This window comes from Capra hircus, chromosome 2, assembly GCF_001704415.2.
Source record: "Capra hircus breed San Clemente chromosome 2, ASM170441v1, whole genome shotgun sequence".
Taxonomy (NCBI): domain Eukaryota; kingdom Metazoa; phylum Chordata; class Mammalia; order Artiodactyla; family Bovidae; genus Capra; species Capra hircus.
This window is the reverse complement of record NC_030809.1, coordinates 66,611,478-66,630,019: the sequence shown is the minus strand read 5'-3', so window position 1 is coordinate 66,630,019 and position 18,542 is coordinate 66,611,478. Positions and strand designations below refer to the sequence as shown.

Here is an 18,542-nt window from a genome sequence, read left to right as displayed (position 1 = left end):
CACATACAACTCAAAGAGATAGCCTGGATAATAACGAATCAGCACCTGGTAACCTTGGCCTGCACTATATGGATGTGCAGGGGGCTCAGGGCCCTGGATCACCTCTCCCAACTGTGCCTCAATTTATTCATTCAGCATATCCATTCAAATGTATTGTCACCTTCTATGTACCTGCCACTAAAATACAGTTGACCCTTGAACAACAGGGGTGTGAACTGCACAGGTACACTTATACACAGATTTTTTTTTTTCTATAAATACCTCTTACAGTACCATTCAACCAAGCAGTTGTTTGAATCAGTGAATGTAGAATTGCAGATAGGCGGACTGATTGTAAAGTTATAGGTAGATTTTCCACAGCACAGCACCCCTAATCCCCAGCTCCAGGGTCAACTGTAGATGTTCAGGATACAGTGGTGAATATATTTCCTGCCTAAGAAGAGCTTGGGCTTCCCTGGTGGCTCAGACAGTAAAGAATCCTCCTACAGTGCAGGAGACCAGGGTTCTATCCCCGAGTCAGGAAGACGCCCTGGAGAAAGGAGTGGCAACCCACTCCACTATTCTTGCCTGGTGAATTCCATGGGCAGAGGAGCCTGGTAGGCTACTGTCAATGGGTTGTAAAGAGCTGGACACCACTGAGCAACTAACAAATCCTTTCAGTTTTCTTTCAAAAAGATCTTACATAGTAGGGGGGCAGATATCAAAAAGGAATTAAATAAATAACCTGATTTCCATGAACTGTTGTGAAGACAAAACAGAAGAGTGGGACAGAGCTGCCTTTAGATAGTGATGGATTGTAGATCCGATGATCAGGGATGGTCTGAGATGGTAACACTGGACCAGAGACCAGAAGGAAATAAGCAAATGAGCCACATGACTACCTGAGGGAAGAGCATCCCAGAGACCAGCATACCCACACCCCATAGCACTGGGAATGGGATGTGCTTGTCACCTTCAAGGAACAAGGGTGTCTGGAGTGTGGTGAGCAGGGGAGAGTAGTCAGAGATGAGAGCAGGAAAGCCCAAGAGACAATACAGTTTTGTAATGGGGACAATATAGCTTTTTAAAATGACAGACTTTTCACATGAAACAATTTATTTAAAAAATAGGGTGGGAGGTGGGAAAGAGGCCCAAGAGGGATGGAACGTATGTATATCTATGCTTGAACCATGTTGATGTATGGTAGAAACCAACACAATATTGTAATTATCCTTCAATTAAATAATCTTTAAATAAATAGAAAAAATAAAAGAGTTCAGTAAAAACCACCAAACTGAACTCCCAGTCCAGTGTATGAAGGGCTACTTGGTATCAAGGACAGATGTGGGAGGGAATCAGAAGAGCTGAGCCTTGCCCCCACCATCAGTTAACAGGCAACAAACCTCTCGCTGTTTCTCCATCTACAAGTGAGTAAGATCAAGTGAAATAAAAAGAGTGAATGTATTTTGTGGCTACAAATACTTGACAGAGTACCACTGTAAAAACACAATCTGTGTCAAAAGGTCATAAGAAAATGGAATTTTCTTGTGAAATAGAAATAGAAATTTAAAATAGTAGCATCAGTCATCATTTACTGAACTCTTAGTAAACTATTAAACTATAGCTTTATAATAATCTCATGACAGATATAATTATCCTCATTTTTAAAATGAGAAAACGGTCTCAGAAAGCTTAAGTTGCTCAAGTCTCTGACCTAATACATGGAACAACATAAAAAAAGAAACATAACTATGAAGAGAGTATTTATAGCAACATGAAAAATATTAAGAAAAATCTGCAAACTAAAAAATTGATTTTAGGCATGAAAAATGTGTGTGGATAGATGCAAAGAACAGAAAACAAAAGCATGCCCTGCATGTGACTGGGGCAAAATGAATACTTTTATACTTTTTATATTTTTTTGCTATTGTTAGAATGTTTGCCCAATAAGAGAGGGAGAAAATTCTTGTGAAACTATTTCAAAGACTAGTCACCATTTCTTTCTAAAGGATGGTGTTTGTCACGTCAATTTTCTCAACACCATCCTAAATCCAGCTTTTTCCACGTTTCATGCAAACCCTGCTCCTCGACATTTACCCCTGCTTGTCCATCTCCTGGTGACTTGACCCCAGCTACTCACACTCTGGCCAGGTCCCGTCCTCCATTTATCTCTGTGCAACACTGAAATGCCTTCCTAACAATTCAGTAAGCCTAAGGGCTTCTCCCACCACAGCATCCTCCCCTCTGTGATCCCTGAACAGTTCATCAATTTCCGATACTTTTTATCAACCACTTGACCATTATGCCTGAAAGTGCACATATTTTCACTGACTCCTTTGCCTGGAGTGAGTCTCTGTGTGTTAGCAAGAACAGTGCCAAACAGGATGCAGAGCAAACGTCCCCAGTCTTTGAATGGATAAGGAAAGGAGAGCAAAGACATTCTTGCTGTCCTTGATCCCCAAAGATTTCTCTAGATGCCAGCGGTGGGAGGCTCAGAGGACCAGGGAGGAACCCCCATCACCCACTGCAGCTTAGGGCATTTTTCCACAGAGAGCCCCTTCTGCGGACCCCCTGCTCAGCCTGAGGCTAGGTGTTAATAAGAAACCAAGCTGCCCTGACAAGAGATGGGGCAGTTTGGGCTCTGTGTTCTTTACATTTCTATTCTACTCCCAGGAACAGGCTGTAAGGCAGCTTTAAGTTGACTGTATTATGATTGAACTATTTTTTAAAGACTGGAAACGGGCGAGGCGGGGCGGGTTAGGGGAATTTCATTTCCCACTGGTTTCCACCTTTGTCCAGGGGAATATAAAGGGATGTCCAGGGAAAACAAAATATAACTCCATCTTCACCCTGGATATGAAGAACTGGAAGACGTGCCCTAGGATCAGGAACTTCGGCAACTGCAAAGGGAGGGCAGGGTGGAAATCGAGGAAGGTTGTGTCAGAGACGGAGACGAGGCGGTGGACAGGCCCTTATCAGGGCTTCGGCCAAACAGCTTGAAACTTTTTGAGTCCTTTCTCTGTAGAGCCAGAGAGAGAACTTCTCAAGGCAGCCCGAATCCTCCGAGGGGCAGAAGTGTAGGCAGGATGGAGCCGGGGCGAGGAGCTTCCACTTTGACGTACCTGACACCCGAGTCTCCTAGTTCACGCACGCTTAGGATGGAGATCGAGGAAAGCAGACCCTCTCTGTCCCGAGAGGGCGGGTCCCCCTGTTTCCGTATGTCAAACTGTACCTCAGGCAAGTCCCAGGGGTCCGGCTGCGAAATTCCTAGGCTATTGTGAACCTTCTTCGGGGACTCCCGCCTTAGGGTTCTCTCGGCACAGAGGGGAGAGGGAGACCCACGGGACAGCCTCAAGACCCTGCTCCAGTCGGCTGCTTCTCCAGACCACGCCGCCCACGCCCACCCCGGGAGCAGCTCTGCTCAGGGGCCGCCGGCTCGGAGTCGCGGGCCCCTTTCCAAACCCACTCTGCGCGGACCCTCGCCACGCCCTCGGATTCCCAGCCCTGTGACAGCCCGCTAGCGAGGCAAGGCAGGAGGGACTGGCGCAGGGACTAAGGTGGAGGAGATGGACTCCTGAGGGGCCCACTTTTTCCTCCACTGGAAAGAGACCCACGAGGACTCAAAGGCGAGGCGCCAGAGGGGTGGGGAGCTGCGGCCCAATGAGGGACCAGAGTAGGGCGAACTGGACTCCTCTCTGCCCTCCCCATCACGCAAGGCCCACTTCCACGCCCTCACTCGCCGCGTCCACCCCGAGCCCAGGGCGCGCTAGCGTCCCCGCGGGGGAGCCGGGATGCCGCGCGCTATGGAAGCAGCTAACCTCTCGGTGGCCTCCACCGGCGTCGCCCTTCGCCTGGGACCCGAAGCCTTCAGCAGTAGCCCAAACCCAAGCGGGGTCGTCGGATCGACCCCAGGTGGTGCGGCCCCGCCGGGCCGAGAACCGCCTTTCTCCGTCTTCTCGGTGCTGGTAGTGACGCTGCTGGTGCTGCTGATAGCGGCCACGTTCCTGTGGAACCTGCTGGTTCTGGTCACCATCCTGCGGGTCCGCGCCTTTCACCGTGTGCCGCATAACTTGGTGGCCTCGACGGCCGTGTCCGACGTGCTAGTGGCAGCGCTGGTAATGCCCCTGAGCCTGGTGAGCGAGCTATCGGCGGGGAGACGGTGGCTGCTGGGCCGGAGTCTATGCCACGTGTGGATCTCCTTCGACGTGATGTGCTGCACCGCCAGCATTTGGAACGTGGCGGCCATCGCCCTGGACCGCTACTGGACTATCACGCGCCACCTGCAGTACACGCTGCGCACCCGCCGCCGCGCCTCGATGCTCATGATCGCGCTCACCTGGGCGCTCTCCGCTCTCATCGCCCTCGCACCATTGTTCTTCGGCTGGGGCGAGGCGTACGACGCTCGACTCCAGCGCTGCCAGGTGAGCCAGGAACCCTCCTACGCGGTCTTCTCCACCTGCGGCGCCTTCTACCTGCCGCTTGGCGTGGTGCTGTTTGTCTATTGGAAGATATATAAGGCGGCCAAGTTTCGCCTCGGTCGCCGCTGCAGGGCTGTGCTGCCCTTGCCCTCCACTGTGCAGGTGAGGCGCGGGTTGGGGAATGGGGATTTGGGAAAAGGATCGCTGAGGGACGAGGAAGCCTGGCGAAAGGGAGAGCTGGAGGTGCAAATTTGCACACTTGGCGCAAGCTTTTCAGGTTGGCCAACCGGAGCGCACGCGGAGCTTGCCATCTGCTCTGCTACGGAGGAGCTCAGCACTAGCGCCTGGCGTGCACACGAAGGGTTCTTGCGTAGATGGTGCGCGGCGCGGGGGGCGGTGGGGGGAGTTCCAGCACCTGCCCACTAGGACTGGAGCTGGAGAGGGCACCGCGGCACCATGCGGCTGAGAGGGGCGGCAGGAGCAGTGTTTCTCGGTAGCGTTGAGCACGCGGCGGATCCACTGTGCCCTCCGTTGCTTTTCCCCTGGAGCTATTGTGTCCGTGAGGGTCCTCAGTCGCCAATTTCCTAGCCGCAGCTAGACCAAGCGTGACCGCAGGGGGCTGGAAATTCGTCCTGCCGTTGAACCTTCTGTGACCATTCGCCCCGTATTTTTATCTCCACTGCACCCTCATTCAACCCTGCAGTTCCGAGACTATTCACTCTATTGGCCAGCTTCCTGCCAAGGGGAAAGGAAGGATAAAAAAGAATCCAAGTATCACTTTTCTTTCACTGTCTCAACCTCAGTGACTTTGGAAAGAGAAAAGCTCAGGACGTTGGGGGAGTTACTTAATCTCTGTGGGCGTTGTTTCCTCCTCTTTAGACTGGTTAACTCCTACATAATAGGGCTCTTGGCTGACCTGAGATAAAGAATGCAGACACCTGGCACAGTGCCTGGCAAACGGGGGTGGAGGGGTCGCAGAGCTGCCTGCAGCGAGGGGATCATCAGGGCCAGGGCGTTGCCCGGCAATCTACAATGGGAGCCAGAAACGAATGAATGAGAGGGAGGAACCTGCGTTTGGCAGAACTTCTCTCCACTGTCTTTAGAATGGGGCCTTTTGTTTGTTTGTTTGTTTGTTGTTTACTCTGTAATTCCCGTCAGACTCTTGAGACTCCATGGACTGTAGCCTGCCAGGCTTCTCTGTCCATGGGATTCTCCAGGTGAGAATACTGGAGTGGACTGCCTTTTCCTCCTCCAGGGGATCGTCCCCACCCAGGGATCGGACTTACACCTCCTGCTTGGCAGGTAGTTTCTTTACCGCTGAGCCACCTGGGAAGCCCCTCGGCCTTTTGGCCAGACCCTAATAGACCCTAGCTCCCTCCTCATCCCGGAAGCCTCGAACTTTCCTTTTGGGTGAGTGTGGGCTTCAGGCCTTTAGTCCTGGAGAATAATAGGAATTATTGCCTCTTTCCTAATACAATGTATGGACCAGGGGAAGGAGACATGAGGAGGGAAAGAAAGACGGTAAGTTTTTTTGTTGTTAGCTTTGTTTTAATTTTGTAAGTTAACTCAGATGCTTAGGTTATTCAAATGTGTGTATTTTTAAAAGCAGGCATCTCCCGCCTACCGCCCCCGCCCCCAACACCCTTCATGAAATGGCAGAGGAGTTTTGTAGGATAAAACGGGAATGTCAAGTCTATAATTGGAAAGTGTTGTTAGGGGAGAGCTTTATTCAGAATTAATGATGTCTTTTGAAAGGTCCCTTGGAAATGCCTGGGGTGATTATCCTTTTTCTATCTGATTGCCAAGGCAGGGCAGACTTTTACTAGCTACATCGATCCAGGGTGCACCCAGAGAAATCATGGTGAAATGGATGCCAGAAAGGCTTGTCACGCCTGAGTTTAGTGTTCGTTTTTGACAGACCCTGTTCAAGCAGTTGATAACAAAGCAGATGTGCCTGGATGATGGGGGACCTGGACAATCAGGATGGTCACTGGTAGGGGGAAAGTTCTCTGGGTGGCAGGGCAGCCTAGTGGTTTAGCCACCTGCCAGCAATGAGCTTCTTTCACATTTTGGGCTGCAAGCTTGCTCCTCTAAGACATAGCATTGGTCTAAGTCATGGCTAAGAGTCTTGTATCATATGATGCTGAGGTTGTAGATGAGATGGGTTCCAGAACATCCTGCTTCTTTAGGCTCCAGCAAACCATCACTCAAACTTCTGGGTAATGTTGCAGAGTCGGCAGTTGCAAGCTTGTTGACCACACCTGAACAGAAATTTTAATGTGCCAGAAATACTCTCTCTGTGCCTTCCCCCACCTGTTTTATAAAACAATTTGATTGGAGGATAGTTGCTTTACAATGGTATGTTGGTTTATGCTATACAACAGCATGAATCAGCCATAAGTATATATACATCCCCTCTCTCTTGAGCCTCCTCCCCGCCCCCTTCCATCCCACCCTTCTAGGTCATCACAGAGGCGGGTCTGGGCTCCCTGTGTTATACAGCAGCTTCTCACTAGCTCTCTGTTTCACACATGCTAGTGCATATATGTCAATGCCGCTGTCTCAGTTTATCCCACCCTCTCCTTCCACCCCTGTTTCCATAAGACCATCCTCTACATCTGCGTTGCTATTCTTGCCCTGCAAATAGGTTCATTGGGACCATTTTCTAGATTCCATATATATGCATTAACATGTGATATTTGTTTTTCTCTTCCTGACTTATTTCACTCCATATAACCTGCTTTTCTCTGCATTCCAGAGGAAATGAGTAGAGCTGAATTTAGGTCCTGCAAAATGTCTTTATTGCTTTCTGTGGGTGATGGGAGCACTTAGGAAGGCAGAAGGCCTCTGGTCATGAGGTTGTGGACACCCTTCACCCTTTCCAGGATGCTGTGACTAGGTTTCTAACACTAAAATAGGATCAGGGAGGGATCTGCGGTCATGCCTCGAATTTTGAAAGTAGACATGGAAAGAAATGCTGAGTGAGTGAGTTCCATCTTCCAGGCACGGTGACCTTTACCTTCTTCCTCTTATTTAATCCTCAGGCTCCAGACACGTTGGCAATACACTGTCTATTTGTCAGGATAAGCTAAGATACACTGAGTAACACAGAATCCCCAGACTAATGGTTTAACCCAGTTTCACTCAAAGTTCAGTGTGGGTCTGGTGGCCCTCCCGCTGCTCTGCTCTTCTCCAGGCAGTAACTTGTGGATCCAGGCCCCTTGTCATCTTTAAGTTATGCTGTCTTGAACATGTGGTTTCTGAGGTTGCTGTGGAAGAGGAAGTGAGACCTGGAAATACAGCAGCTTCTACCTGCCTTACCCAGAAGAGTCCCTTCTGTGCGTAGTCCATTGCCCAGACACTGGCTGTGAAGACTAGGGGAACCTATGGCTCTTTGGTGAGCATTAACCATCTTTGCCTCACAGCTCCCATTTTTGTTGTTGCTCAGTCTTTAAGTCATGTCCTACTCTTTGTGACCCCATGGACTGCAGCATGCCAGCTTCCCTGTCCTTCACTATCTCCCAAAGCTTGAGCAAACTCATGTCCATTGAGTTTGTGATGCCATCCAACCGTGACAGAGGATGGTCTGTCACCCCCTTCTCCTCCTGCCCTCAATCTTTCCCAGCATCAGGACCTTTTCCAGTGAGTTGGCTCTTCACATCAGGTGGCCAAAGTATTGGAGCTTCAGCCTCAGCACTGGTCCTTCCAGTGGATATTCAGAGTTGATTTCCTTTAGGATGGACTGGTTTGATCTCCTTGTAGTCCAAGTGACTCTCAAGAGTCTTCTCCAGCACTACAGTTCAGATGATCCAATTCTGGTGCCATAAAGTGAGTTCATCCATGACCGCACAGTTACTGGGTGGAGAAGCTAAAGTCTGTCCTGGATCTATCAATATTTATCCCTTTTTCATTATGCTGTGCTCTCTCCAGGAATTTAATTTCTGAGCACTGTCACAAGCATCTAGAACTTCGTGGGAGTGAGACAGTCATATCCCAGTCAAGGTGGGTCATGGGGATGTCAACTGGAAAAAACAAATACAACCTAAAAGTTGAGAATTATGTTTCCTTTGGCAGACTTTCTGAGAACTTCATCCTGGAAGACACGCTCTCAGATAGCTCTGAGGTACCCACTGTGTCATCTTGTTGCAACCCCATGAACTGTAGCCTACCAGGCTCCTCTGTTCATAGGGTTCTCGGCTCATAGGCAAGAAACCTGGAGTGGGTTGCCATTTCCTTCTCCAGGGGACCTTCCTGACACAGGGATCCAACCTGTGTCTCCTGCATTGGCAGGTAGATTCGATACCTCCTGAGCCGCTGCAGAAGCTCATCCATAGGGAGCAGGATCTCATAACTATGAACTCCTTTGTAGGAGAGTTGAACACAAGTGAATACAGAGGCACCATCCGCTTCTCTCGGGAGTGAGGGTTAATTCCCACCTGCATCCTTTTTCCCACCTCATAGATGGGACACCATGATGTAGTATATTCTGCTGTCCCTAATGCATCCCCCATGGGTTATAATTCTTTCCTACTATCCTATACTCTTTACTGCTTAGAAGAGGAAAAAAGCAAAGTCAATAGAGATGGTTTGTTTGGTTTTTAAAATGCAACATCAAACATATTGTTCGTTTTAATTGTTTGTCTGATAGCTGTGCCTGATACCAGGGCATGCTTATTTATTAGGCTTAGTGGGTACACCACCGAGAGCCTCCATACTTTTAGGGGCCCATGGAAATTGTTTAATTTCTTTTAGAGGGAAAGTGAATATAATAGTAATGAATGTGTAATAATGAGTTCAGCCTTGATTATGTTAGTCTTTATAATAATATGATCATAAAAATATAATTTTTAATATTTTTAATGGAAGAAGGGCCCACAGAGGCATGGATGCCTCGGGCTCAAGAAGGTTATAATGCAACCTTGGTTGATACCGTCTTTCATTCACTCAATCAATAAACATGTTCTGGGAGACAGTGTGCACATTGGTTGAGAACTTGGGATTTGGAAACAAGGAGACCTGGATTTCAATTCTTTTTGTGCCACTTATTAACTCTCTAGCCAAGTGAGTTCAGCTACATCTGTATTTCCCTGTAGGTAAAATAGAAATATTGCTATCTGCCTCTTAACATTCTTGTGAAGAGTAGATGAGATAACTGTGTATATGGAGTAACTAAAATCGTAAACCCTAAGTGATGGCTGTTGTACTATTTTCATTACTATTTTTTTTTGCAATTTTTCTTATAAGTTAAACTAACATGTTATAAATAATGTTATTATTTTATTTTATACTCTTACTGCTGTTACCATTACAGGTGGATTAGTTATTTATTTCTTAACAATTACCCCTATCTTTAGTGTCTTAAAACAACAAACATGTATGAACTCATTTCTGTGGGTCTGGCATTGGGAACAGCTTAGCTGGGTGGTCTGGTCCAAGGTCTTTCGTGGTTGTAGCTGTGGGTCACACGGCTGTTAGTGGGAGATCTCTAAAGGGCCGCTTGAGTGTCATCCCCAACATGGTAGCTGGCTTCCCCTAGTCTGAGAGTGAGGCAAGGGGGAAACTGCAATGCCTTTTATGATCTGTCTCAGAAGCTACATGCCATCACTTCCCTTAAAATCTATTCATTAGAAGTGAGTCACTAACTCCACCCCACCCTCAAGAGAAGGCGAATTAGGCTCCACTTTTGGGAGATGAGTGAATGAACCCGTGAATGTATTCTAAAATCACCACAAAACGCCACGCAGATGGTATTCAAGGTTATTTGACTTGTACTGACCTGTGCATCAGGCAACATGGTAGCCTCTGAGATTTCATAGCAGTGGTCTCTGCTCTCCAGGGATTCATGTTAGTAAGCTACAATTACAGAATTATAAATGTAATAAAGTCTTAAAAATTTACTTTATTTTTTTGTCTGTGCTAGGTCTTCGTTGCTGCACGAGGTCTTTCTCTAGTTGTGGCAAGCGGGAGCTCCGCTCTAGTTGTGGTGTGCAGTCTTGCTGAAGTGGCTTTTCTTGTGGACCACAGGCCCTTGGGCACACAGGCTTCAGTAGTTGTGACTTGCGGACTCTAGAGCTTGGGCTCAGTAACTGTGACGCACAGGCTTAGTTGTCCCGCAGCATGTAGGATCTTCCTGGACCAGGGATTGAACTTGTGTCCTTGCTTTGGCAGGCAGATTCTTAACCACTGGATCACCAGGGAAGTCTGCAATTATGTCTTACAGGTGTTCCATCCAGAGTACAGTGGTCTTGAAAGACTGACAGTATTTGGGAAAGCACTTTGTAACCTGTAAAGGTCATAACAAATGTGTAGTATTGAACTATTGGGTTTGTGATGACTTGGACCTGAATTTTAGGTAATGTCATATTACAAAATATTTGCCTCTCCAGACTAATCCTCCACATTAGATTTGTGTTGTACGCATACAGTATATAGGCCCTAAGTTACCTAAAAACTATACAGAACACTTGATGTTTTTGTCACATCTTCAGTGTTTAGCTGTCTGTTCCACCCCAAAGACTAAGGGGCTGTTGGTCTTGTGGACCTAGCCACGTGTGGGACCAGAGTTCAGTCAGAGCTAAGCTCTCGGAAGAGGATGGTGGAAAATCACCACCCTCATTCTGATTCCATCTATTAAAAGAAATATGACTCAAACCTGTCCTATGCCAGCATGCAAGACTATTTTAACTTTAGAAAAGTAAATTTTATTCATCAAATTGTAAGGTTATTTTAACTTTAGAAAAGTAAAGTTTATTCATCAAATTATATGGTAACAATACATCTGGCTTATCATTTGATTCTTTTAAGACTGATACCTAATTGTCTGAAAGTTTCCAGAACTACTTGCGTGGACAAAGGAGCATTTTCTCTAGACTTTTTAGAAATATCCCTGGCTCTCCCCTCTCTATAAACTTCTTCCTTGTTCTCTTCCATCATTACATTCATTCTGCCTCTTTACCTCTGTTTCCATTTCCCTTTTCCCTGGTTGGATTGTTGGGGAGAGTGCAGGGAAGGAAGACCAAGGGGGATGTAGACAAAGTATGGTGCAGGGATCAGGTGTCTTCCCCAGTGACCTTGCAACAAGCTACTTCTTAAATCCGTGTAGTTCTTGGAGAAGATTGAGTTTCTTGGTAGAAGAATGAGATTCAAATTCCATGGTTATTAACCCTTTCATGGGTCACAGAATTCCTTGAAAATTAAAGAAGGCTTTGGACTTGCTGCTCAGAAAGGCTTGTAGGCGCCTGCTTGCCCAGTGTGCCTAGGGCACTGCCTGAAGCCTATTTGGAGGGTGATCCTCAGTCTTGCCTCCCACCCACTTTTTGGAAGAATGGAACCCACGGTGCAGTAGGAACTGGGACTCTCCACAGTTGGCAGTGGTTGTCAGGGGAGCCACGGCCCCCTGTGCAGCCATATCAGGACACTGAGGCTGGAGAATGCCTGTGCCAAAGGCAAAACTGCCCCTCTCTTCATTACACCCTCCTTCTATGCCAAGACTCTCTGGCCTGGGAGTCTGGGGGCTTCAAGGTAAGGACTCTAACAGAGAGGACCTTCCATTGGCCTCCACCCATAAAAGAGCATAACTAGATCAGACGATATTAGAACAGAAACAAGTGTTGTGTAATTTTAAGTAACACACTCGATTACAGTTTCCCTTTCTCAGTATTAACTCCAGTGAGTCCTTAGCCATCCCAGGGTAATTAAGCACCCCCCACCACCAAATTCATATTTTCCAAATGTAATATAGCGATTATCCTTTATGTTATGAACATACCGAGTTTAGCATAACTTTGTGGTGTATGTAATTACACTCAAGGGAAAGGTAATTTTTTTTTTTCAAGCCCAGCAGTACTCTGCTTTATTACTCTGTTTTGTTTTTTGTTTTTTTTTTAACAAGAAAACATCTTTATTTTCTGAAATATTTTGCACAAGGGACGCTGCTGAGAAAATTTCCTGTTGTAGTTTGTTAGACAAGTTTTAGACAGCTTCTGTTTACTTTGAGGGGCTATTTTGGTTAGTTTTCTCTTCAAGGTGCCTTTGAGAAGTACACCTTGGAGCTTGGTTATCTCCATACAGCATGGGCAGAGAGAATGGTGCCCTGGGTACTCCATCTCCTGGCCCTTTTGAGCTCTGAATAGAAATGGGAAATTCCAGTTACAATCCGGATTGCCTTCAGCCAAGCCTGGATGCGGCTCAGTGTCCTCTGTCCTCTCCCAGAGACCTCAGGGCTTGGTTAGTCACCAGGGGCGGTGTGTCCCCACTGCCAGCCTTGTGAAGAGCCTCGCTGTACTGGATGCCTGACCTGTGTGTCACCACCCAGACCTGTCGGTTTCAGAAGTGACTAGGAACCATCTTTCTTTTTTCTGCTTTCCTTTTCTAGTTCTTCTTAGGCTGTTCATCTGGCAACATTGGCGGTTTACAAATGTCTGCGGGTGTTTTCTGCAGCAGCTGAATTTTTTTTTTTAATTAGAGGGGAGGGAAGGGACATTCCTTTTACTTAAAGGGGACATAAAATTAACATTTCTGAGGTCCTGCCATGTATTACTGTCTCACTGTCATCCTCCAGGAAGACCACCATATATGACAGATAAAGATCTTCATCGCTGGAAATGTAAAAATGGGAGCTCAGATTGGAGTCCTGTCTAATCACTAATTTGCTCTGAGCCTTGGTTTCCTTATTCCTTAGTTACTGGCTACTGTTATATCCGAGTAAGATGGTGTGTGGAACCATGTGGCCAAGTAGTAGATGACGGTCAGGAGCTCTGAAAGTCTGAGGTTTTTCCCTGCTGGCAAGCTAACAAGTCAGCCTACCCTAGTTTAGTGGATACTGACAAAAGGCACGAGCCTTCTGGGTCAGAGTCAAAGGGCGTTATTACTCGTGTTACACAGGCAGCGTGACCTTCATGTGTGCATATGTTCTCTTCTCTTCGAAGTCCCATGCGCCTGACATGGAGTGGGCCAGCTGGGAAGTCCCATGCGCCTGACATGGAGTGGGCCAGCTGGGAAGTCCCATGCGCCTGACATGGAGTGGGCCAGCTGGGAAGTCCCATGCGCCTGACATGGAGTGGGCCAGCTGGGAAGTCCCATGCGCCTGACATGGAGTGGGCCAGCTGGGAAGTCCCATGCGCCTGACATGGAGTGGGCCAGCTGGGAAGTCCCATGCGCCTGACATGGAGTGGGCCAGCTGGGAAGTCCCATGCGCCTGACATGGAGTGGGCCAGCTGGGAAGTCCCATGCGCCTGACGTGGAGTGGGCCAGCTGGATTTGCATCACAAATAGTAGGGAAACTCCCAGATTAGGGAACTCAAGTCTGTATTGTCCAGGACTGAACAATATATAAACCTGCCTTTCGCTTTTTGGAAACCTGAATCTTTAATAATGGGTTGCAAGTAAATCTGTCTTCTTTCCTACTGGGAGATACTCTCACTCTTCCAAGGCTGTTTGTTGTACAAACATCCTTGACAGGCTGGTCAGAAACAAGAGCTGTCAGTGCCTTTGCTGGCAAATGTGTAGAAACACAACAGACTTAAAAGAGACTTGTCTCCCCCAAATAAGTATTTATTTAGTGTTTGTTGAGATTTTACTATAGACCATACATTACACTAGGTACTGGGGACGCTTCAGTGGACAGGACACTCATGTCCCTGCCCTCCTGGAGTGTTGATTGTGACACAATATTCACAGTCAGAATGAAGATTCAGAATCCATGCCTTGGTATCAGAGTGCTTATGAGAATAGTGGGACAGGATGTTTGAAATTGGGACTTCATGAACAATTCCAGTATGTAGTCCCTACGTGCACTAGTCTAGTGTTAGTTGCTCAGTCACATCCAACTTTTTGTGGCGCCAGGGACTGTAACCCACCAGGCTTTTGTGTCCATGGGATTCTCTAGGCAGGAATACTGGAGTGGGTCGCCATTCTGTTCTCCAGGAGATCTTCCTGACTCAGGGACTGAACCCAGGTCTCCTGCACTGCAGGCAGATTCTTTACTGTCTGAGCCATCAAGGAAGCCCCAGTAGATGATTAATAAATGTCAGCATATATTGTTGGGCTGATTTGGTCCTTAATTAATTTTAGATGGAAAAGCCTCAGATTCTATGGAGATGTTTAAGTGAACTCATCTTTTAGGTCATGTCTCACAGTGGCAAAGAGAAGCCAAAGAGGCCTGGAGCCAGACAGATGGGCAGGCACCTTGGTTCTGCTTTGCCCTGCTCGTATGACCTTGCTCATAGCATCTGATATCTCCAAAATTCTGTGTACTCAAAGCACCTGTCCTTTTACAGCAGGACAGAAGGTGGCAGGTGCTACTGGTTGTGTGCCTTCACCAGTCAGTATTTTTACCTTCAGATTAGTGGATTCTAAGAATCTGAAACCTCTGAAGCCAGAATGGTCAGTTTTACAACAGATGTAGAGAGGATTGTCAGGGCTTCCCTGGTGGCTCAGACGGTAAAGAATCTGCCTGCAATGTGGGAAATCTGGGGTTCAATCCTTGGGTCAGGAAGATCCCCTGGAGAAGGAAATGGCAACCCACTCCAGTACTCTTGCCTGGAGAATTCCATGGTCAGAGGAGCCTGGCAGGGCTACAGTTCATAGGATCATAAACGTTGGACATGACTGAGTGACTGCCACTGCTAGAGAGCATTGTCAGGGAAAAGAGGCTGAGGAGACATCCAACCAAAGAGGAAAGATGGAGAAGTTCAGGGCTGGCCCCAGAGCTGACTGCTGGAGCCCCGAGACGTTTCCCAGGAAGCCAGAGACATTCATTCTGAAGGCATCCCAAGCATAAACGTGATCCTAAAGTAGGTTCTGTGTTTTCTCAGCTGTCAAATGGAGATAATCGCTTGAAGGTTTGGCATGAGGGCGAATCAGAGTTGTTCATTACAAGTGTCTGTTTTGCAGTGGCCTTTCTGGAATAGTTCTTTGTGTCTTTTGGTTTTATATTTCTTCAGATGAAAAAAGCCATGCTTGTCAGTCTTCTAGCAAACCAGGGTCTGGCCTCATTGACTTGCTGACTCTCTGAGGCTGTTCTGGAAAGATTCCTTTGTCTGTCCTGTCCCTCTGCACAGGGTGCAGGAGGCTCAGGTGAGAAGCGGTGGACACAGGCTCCACTTTGGTGGAGCCAAGGGGGGCTCTGCCAAATGCTGCAGTGGTGGAGGCTGAGGTGTTTTAAACCTATTTAATTACTGGATTTGCCTTTTCTGTTTCTCTTCCCCCAGGATCCCTTTGCACTGAATTGACCCCATGTGTTTATTTCGTAGCATGACAAGGATTTGGAATTGTGTTAAGCGAGGAAGGAATTCAAGAGCCTGGGAGGTCATTGAGGTCAGCAGAGAAATCTTTTCAAAAGTGCCCATTAATTAGCTGAATGGGAGAAAGACAAACAAACCACCTTCCACTGCCTCTCTGCCCTGATAATATTGTTTCCTGTGGACGGTAGACTGCCAATATTCATAGGTGATTTTAGGATGTCACGTTTTCTCCCTTAGACTTCCATTAGCGGATGATGGTAACCCATCATGTGAGATGTCATGTGGTCAGTGTCACCTCTTCTAAAGGGGAGAGATGAGCTTCAGCTCCCACCTGCCTCAGGGGGACCAGAAACCTTGCGACGGCTCATTAAAGAGGGAGTGCCCGCTGGTCTGCACAGGGTGCGTGTTTGCGGAGCCAGGAATTTGTAAGGGGCCGAGGGGTGGGGAGGAGTGAAAGGCTGGCTGGTCTCTCCTGGAGTCACCTGCCTTTTCCTTCTCTCTCTGACTGGCAGGCGGGAGGAGGCTGGGTTTACACTCAGAAGGGAAAGGACTCAACTTTGTTCGTATCACCATGATCTGTTTCAGGGTGACTTAGTGATTTTCCAAATAAATAGAGATGAGTGTTGGGAGGAAGTAGCAGAGATGGAGAATTTGAAGGTATATCTTAGAGGGAGGAGCCCCAGGTTTGCACAGATCAGACCACCTGGGTGCTTTCTAAGCTCCATCCTACCCCAGGTGAGAGGAACCCGGGCTCTTCCCTTGGTGCCTCAAGGTCGGGTGGCTCTCCTGATGGCTGCTGCCAGTTGTGTCTGGGAGAGAAACTAGCTGCAGGCCTTGCCTGGGAGCCCCTTGCCTCTGGGTTTTCACCAGCATCATGACTGGCAGCATTCTGGAAAGGAAGAGACATGTAGGCGAGGAGCATGTGGTTGAAATGATCAATCAATGTGGCAACTGTTTCCTAGGCACTGACCGGGTGCCAGGTGGTGCTGCCAGGCAGGTGCTGTACAAGGAAAGGCTGGCTGTACACAGCCTGCTGTGGTTCAGCTTGGGCCAGAGGGACACCACGTGTAACACCCATGATCACCCACATGGCTACAAAGGAGGGGAACGTGGTACCAGATCACAGAGAGATGTGATTGAGTTTAAAGGGGCAACAGGGCTGCTCTGAGGCTGGTGGCCTTTAAGCTGAGACTCAAGAGGCAGATAGGAAGTGACCAAAGGCCAGGGGTGAGAGGGTGGAGAGCAGCCAGAGGCTCCTTAAATGGTAGCTAATTATCACCACAAAGTCACTTACACTTTGTTTATTTTAAGCTAGGCAATACAAAATTATCTCCTAATTTAAAATGAATTCACTTAACACAGTAATCATATAATTTCTTGCAATATTGATATTTACAGGCGGCCTGCCTCTCTGGCTGTGAACTTTGTGAGGGGCAGGCCTGGGTCTGTTCCATTCAGGGTCCGGGTCCCAGCCCCACCCCCCTCCATGAGTACTGAGTTGTGAGTGCCTGTGGCAGGGGGCACACACACATTCCAAGTGTTCATTCACAATGGCCTTATGGCAGGGAGGGGGCTTGGTCACCCAGCTTCATACGCAGGAAATGGCTTGGCCAGTGGGGCTGGAGCTCAAGCCAGGCTCTGACACCCAGGCACGTGTTCTTCACCTCCCCCTGTTCCCCTTCTCAGATCATATTATTATTTTATTAGAATACCCTGGTAGCTCAGATGGTAAAGAATTGTTTGTTCTAATATCCAACATTGTGGGGACCACCACCACTCTCAGTCCCTGAACCTTCAGGACATCTTTTAACCTACAGTTTCAAGAACTTCTTCACCTAGCATTAATATTTGGGGGTGGATTACGGCATCAGTCGGGCTTCCCTGATGGCCCAGGTTAAAGAATATACCTGCAATGCAGGAGACACAGGAGATGCCTGTTTGACCCCTGGGTCAGGAAGATCCCCTGGGGGAAGAAACTGCAACCCACTCTAGTATTCTTGCCTGGAAAATTCCATGAACAGAGGAGCCTGGTGGTCTACAGTCCTTAGAGTCACAAGGAGCACTTACACGCCTGAGCACACACACACAATGATGATGGCATCAGTGCATTTGTATGGGGCGGGAGGGGGAGGGGCTGGCCAAGGTCGGATGTATTGTATGTCACTGTATTGCCCAACATTATGCATTTTATGTTTGAATTATGCATTTCCTCTGTTCGCAGGTAAAGGAGGCCCCTCAGGAGGCTGAGATGGTGTTCACGGCCCGTCGCCCCATGGTGGCCTTTCAGACGAGCGGAGCCTCGTGGCGGGAGCAGAAGGAGAAGCGGGCGGCAGTGATGGTGGGCATCCTCATCGGCGTGTTCGTGCTGTGCTGGATCCCCTTCTTCCTGGCTGAGCTCATCGGCCCCCTCTGTGCCTGCAGCCTGCCCCCCATCTGGAAAAGCGTGTTTCTGTGGCTTGGCTACTCCAACTCTTTCTTCAATCCCCTGATTTACACAGCATTTAATAAGAACTACAACAATGCCTTCAAGAACCTTTTCACCAAGCAGAGATAAACCCAGGGCTTGGAGAGGGGAGGGAACTGGGATTTCTCCCCTTCATTTGTGGTCTGGGCTAGAGCTGTCCCACCGCTGAATATTAATGATGTTTGGGAACCACACCACTTGGGCTTGGACTACAGGGGCAGCGAGGCCAAAGGCCCTCCAGAAAGACAGCAGGTAGGTGGCAAGTGTGCAGCTATGCCCGCTCACCGAGTGATGGACATTGCTAATCGATCTCAGTATATCTTCCCACTGAGCTGGAACTCAGCCTCAGAATCCTTTCTGGACAATGCATTCGGCAGTTATTGCTAATTGGCCAGAATTTATACAAGAGTGGCATCCCAGGTGGGGCTAGTGGGAAAG

The 18,542-nt window shown here is 48.1% G+C and overlaps 1 protein-coding gene across 1 annotated transcript; it reads left to right on the top strand.

The window, feature by feature from the left end:
* LOC108637965 (5-hydroxytryptamine receptor 5B) lies at nucleotides 599–18,542 on the top strand. The gene is made up of 2 exons (XM_018061982.1): nucleotides 599–4,559; nucleotides 17,862–18,542. The coding sequence occupies exons 1-2, from the start codon at nucleotides 3,771–3,773 to the stop codon at nucleotides 18,192–18,194; spliced, it is 1,122 nt and encodes a 373-aa protein (XP_017917471.1). The 5' UTR covers nucleotides 599–3,770; the 3' UTR covers nucleotides 18,195–18,542.

What these genes read in the sequence shown, in the direction of transcription:
- LOC108637965 (XM_018061982.1), top strand. Translation starts at nt 3,771, where the DNA reads ATGCCGCGCGCTATGGAAGCAGCTAACCTCTCGGTGGCCTCCACCGGC. An exon ending in CCTTGCCCTCCACTGTGCAG is followed by an intron (nt 4,560 to 17,861) that starts GTGAGGCGCGGG and finishes CTCTGTTCGCAG; the next exon opens with GTAAAGGAGGCCCCTCAGGA.